The sequence below is a fragment of the Ostrinia furnacalis genome, unplaced genomic scaffold, assembly GCF_004193835.3.
Source record: "Ostrinia furnacalis isolate ACB-3 unplaced genomic scaffold, ASM419383v2 OfSCF5587, whole genome shotgun sequence".
Classification (NCBI taxonomy): Eukaryota; Metazoa; Arthropoda; class Insecta; order Lepidoptera; family Crambidae; genus Ostrinia; species Ostrinia furnacalis.
Genome location: NW_021135826.1, coordinates 1 through 3,864, shown reverse-complemented (window position 1 = coordinate 3,864; position 3,864 = coordinate 1). Strand labels below are relative to the sequence as shown.

Genomic DNA, 3,864 nt, shown 5'->3' with positions numbered 1-3,864 from the left:
CCGTTTCCTGAAGGTGCGGTGTCGCCTGATGTTCTCGTGGTAGACAAGCGTGTCTTGGGGCTGGACGTACGCCCGACGTCTTCTATCATCCCCTTTACTATGAAACATAGAGACTATTACCTTTTCCGCCTCCCTCCTCAGCCGGTGTATGTAGGCAGCGAGCCGTTTCCTGAAGGTGCGGTGTCGCCTGATGTTCTCGTGGTAGACAGGCGTGTCTTGGGGCTGGACGTAAGTCCAGTAAGACTAGACTAACGCAAGACTAACGCAAGACGTCTTCCGTCATCCCCTGTACTATGTAACGCAGCGACTATTACCTTCTCCGCCTCCCTCCTCAGCCGGTGTATGTGGGCGGCGAGCCGTTTCCTGAAGGTGCGGTGTCGCCTGATGTTCTCGTGGTAGACAGGCGTGTCTTGTGGCTGGTTGTACACCGGGTATAACGTCTGCGGGCCCAGGTGCGATAGAAGTGCGTGCGCCGACGCCGCCTGGAGAGAAATATTCGTTTTTTTAACAAAAGTAGATAATACAATACAAATGTAACACCTATAGTCTAGCGGTTACGATCTAAGATTGTTTTTAAAATCTATATATAATAAAAGAAAGTCGTAAATAAACGAATTTGAAAAAAATTTAAAAGGAAGTCGTGTTAGTTACTCCACTTATAACTCAAGAACGGCTGAACCGATTTAGCTGAAAATTGTCAGGGAGGTAGTTTAGAGCCAGGGGAAGGACATAGGATACTTTTTATTGCCATTAAGGCGGAACAAAGTTCGCCGGGTCAGCTAGTGTTACTATAAATACAAATTACTAATAGTCCTGTTAAACCCTCGTGGTAAGCTAAATATGCTTGTTTTAGAAGTGGGTCCACCACATTGTTCCAAAGGTCGACGGTGTTCGAACCAGCGTTCCTCGGATCTAGAGTTAGCCAGTCCGACACCGCCATTGTTAGGCTACTGTCTTCTCAAATTATACGTTTAATATTACGTCTAAAAAGTAAAATATTCTCAATAGAGATACAAATCACTCAAGCAAAACAAGAATCGCTCATTTGACTATTTTTTAGTCCCGTTAAACCCTCGTGGTTAGCTAAATAGTGGTTACGAGTGGGTTCACCACAATAGTCTGGCGGCGGGGTTCGAACCTGCCTTCTTCGGATCTCGATTCCAACAACGACACCATAACTATAGTCGCTTATTCACAGAGACTTAAGTGAATATAATGTTTTCTTTTATTCAGTAGATTTACTTAAGCTATTTTTGTAAGTTCTGTGGCTACTGCCTGAAGTAAAAATAATCTGAATTATTTACCTTCCCGCTTACCTTTTTCCTGTTATCCGCGTACACGCACTGCGCCAAGCTCCTGTGTCTTGGCACGGCTTCCTCGGGCTCCTCGGCCCTCGCTGGCTTAGAAGCGGTCTGTTCCAGCTCCTCTTGCTTCTTTTTTAACTTGGCCAGGGTCGCCTCTGACAACGCCATCTCGCGGTCCACCTGGAAAACAGGAGGTTGGAGTGAAAATGGGCCAAGTTTCGATGATTTTTTTGCATGTCACATTACAAATAGTGTTATAATAAAGATACAGGTATACATGTGACGCCGTGTAAGAGTATAGCAAAACATCAGATGTTGTAGAGATGAAGAATTTTAGTTTTGTATAAACATTATGAGTGTCATCGTATCTCTTACTAGGCTATCTACAATAATATTCTAATAATAGTAATTTTTAAGTGACCCCTATGGAAACAAAATTCCTGTTATGTATTACCATAGGGGTCAGTTAAAAACTAGGGATTGATGGTGAAAACGGGCATTATGAGGATTTGATGGTTTGTATCGAATAGGTTCCGAAAGTTCTGGACCGATTTGATAAAATATTTCACCATGAGAATGCTACGTCGTAGGTGGTACGAAGTTTGCCAGGACAGTAAGATATAATGAAGTAAATTACGTGACTCCCATCAAGCTTTGGTCATCAGCGTTTGTAAATACAGAAGTACCGTGTGACCTGTTAATAAAAATATCTTTATTCACTTTTCACCAATATTTGATATTTTTGCACAATGCAAAAATTACCGCTATAAAAAGATAGCTCTTGAGAGGCTCTTTACATGTCTTCTTATCTTTTGGGCCCTGCCAGATAGTAAAACTGAGTAGGTCCCAACCACCATATTTCCCAGTGGCAGTTGGCGCAAAATTGTTTCAACCACCACGTTAGTTGCCATCTGCCGACCACGTTCCCTAACGTGGTGGATGGGACAAATAAACTTTCATCGCAAACGTTGAGTTTATAATTAACTACGGTGAATAAAAAGTGTCAGGGCAAACGAAAAACGATAGTTAAAGCATCAGCAGAATAACGCTGCTCTGATATGATCCTTACCTTCGATATCTGCTGCAGCAGGTCATCTTTGGTGGTGCGAAAGCTATCTTCCGCAGTAGGCTCGGAAGGGGGGTTGGGCGAGAGCTCCACCGCGTTATACGCGTTCACCGGCTGTTGGATTAAACATACCAATTAATACTGATAATTATTTTATTCTAAACATTTGCTCGATGACCCAATCAAGAGGCTAAGTGCGGTTTATTTTTGTTAAGCGGCTATTCTATGAAGTCCCAGTATCACTACGACCGGTACCGATCTATTGTGATCGCCACTATTTTAGTTACAGTTCGCCTCCGAGTCCTGCATCCATTAGGTAGTGCAGTATCGTTTGGGGGGCGATATGTTTTAAATCTTGTGGACTTAGGATGTGCCCAGGTGTAAGCTCCTAAGCTAAGGCGTTTAATTTTGTTATTATTGTAAGTGTAAATTAAAGTTAAATTGACACGTAGTATAAAATAAGGTGTCATTGACTTAACGTTATTATTATTGTCATACTCTTCATAAGAATAGTACATAACGTTCTTGGCGTATCTATTACATCTCTATCTACGAGGACCTATAATAGGCTTTTTAGTGTTTTTGGTACGAAGAGCATTGAGGTCAGGAGGGAAACTAACTACCTAGTGAGTGTAGAATCCCTTATCTCTAGCCTTAGCCAGTCCAGATATCCCAGGGCAGCATCAGAATAGCAAGCAGGCGGCGAGGACCCGCTACCAGCATGATATTTTTTTAAATATTTTGTAAGAAGATTATTAGCAATTTGTTTTGCCCAAATTACTAATAGTCCCATTAGCCCCTCGTGTTAAGCTAAATAAGCTTGTGTTACGAGTGGGCTCACCACAATAGTCGAGCGGCGGTGGGGTTCGAACCCGCGTTCCTCGGATCTCGAGTCGGTCACTCCAACCCCTTCACCGTTCGGCTATCGTGGCTATGGCTATTGAAATGTATGTCAGACTCACCACTCTTGTATCGACTCTGAGGGGCTGATGGACCGGCAGCGGCGTGGGTGGTGGCCTCTCGACGCCGAACCGTATCTTCTTGAAGGGGGGCGGGTCCGCCGGTGGCGGATGGTGCGGCTGCGGCGCCGGCGCCGGCAAGTACCCACTGCCGAGCATGGACATGCGGGTGCCACCGCGGTACTCGCCCACCGCACCGCCTCCTCGCACGTAACTGCCATCCCTGGAATAAGGAGAAGGAGCATTTAGTTCATGATCTATTTGCATGCTTCTTGACGACAAGATGTGCAATTAAGCTAGCTTGTATTTATTTATTAGGTACACCAACAAAGTCACATACATAATACAGTTCATACATTTTAACATGGTTTAACACATGATGCGTATATGACCTCAATTACAGGTATACACAGCATTTCTTTTTGCAATGTTAGAGAACTTGTAAACCATGTTTTATGCAAATAAAGCGTTTATTCCATTATCATCAGGTCATTTAGTTTCTACTGCAGCAGGACGATTCTAATTCACATGAGGC

The 3,864-nt window shown here is 43.7% G+C and overlaps 1 protein-coding gene across 1 annotated transcript; it reads right to left on the bottom strand.

Moving 5' to 3' along the window:
• Nucleotides 1–224: 224 nt before the first annotated feature.
• Nucleotides 225–3,552, bottom strand: LOC114361331 (nuclear receptor corepressor 2-like; the record flags this gene model as incomplete). The annotated part of the gene is made up of 4 exons (XM_028316327.1): nt 225–482; nt 1,317–1,484; nt 2,374–2,484; nt 3,333–3,552. Coding segments are annotated over 4 exons (733 nt in total), but the record flags the coding sequence as incomplete, so codon positions are not given.
• Between the last annotated feature and the right edge of the window lie 312 nt (nt 3,553–3,864).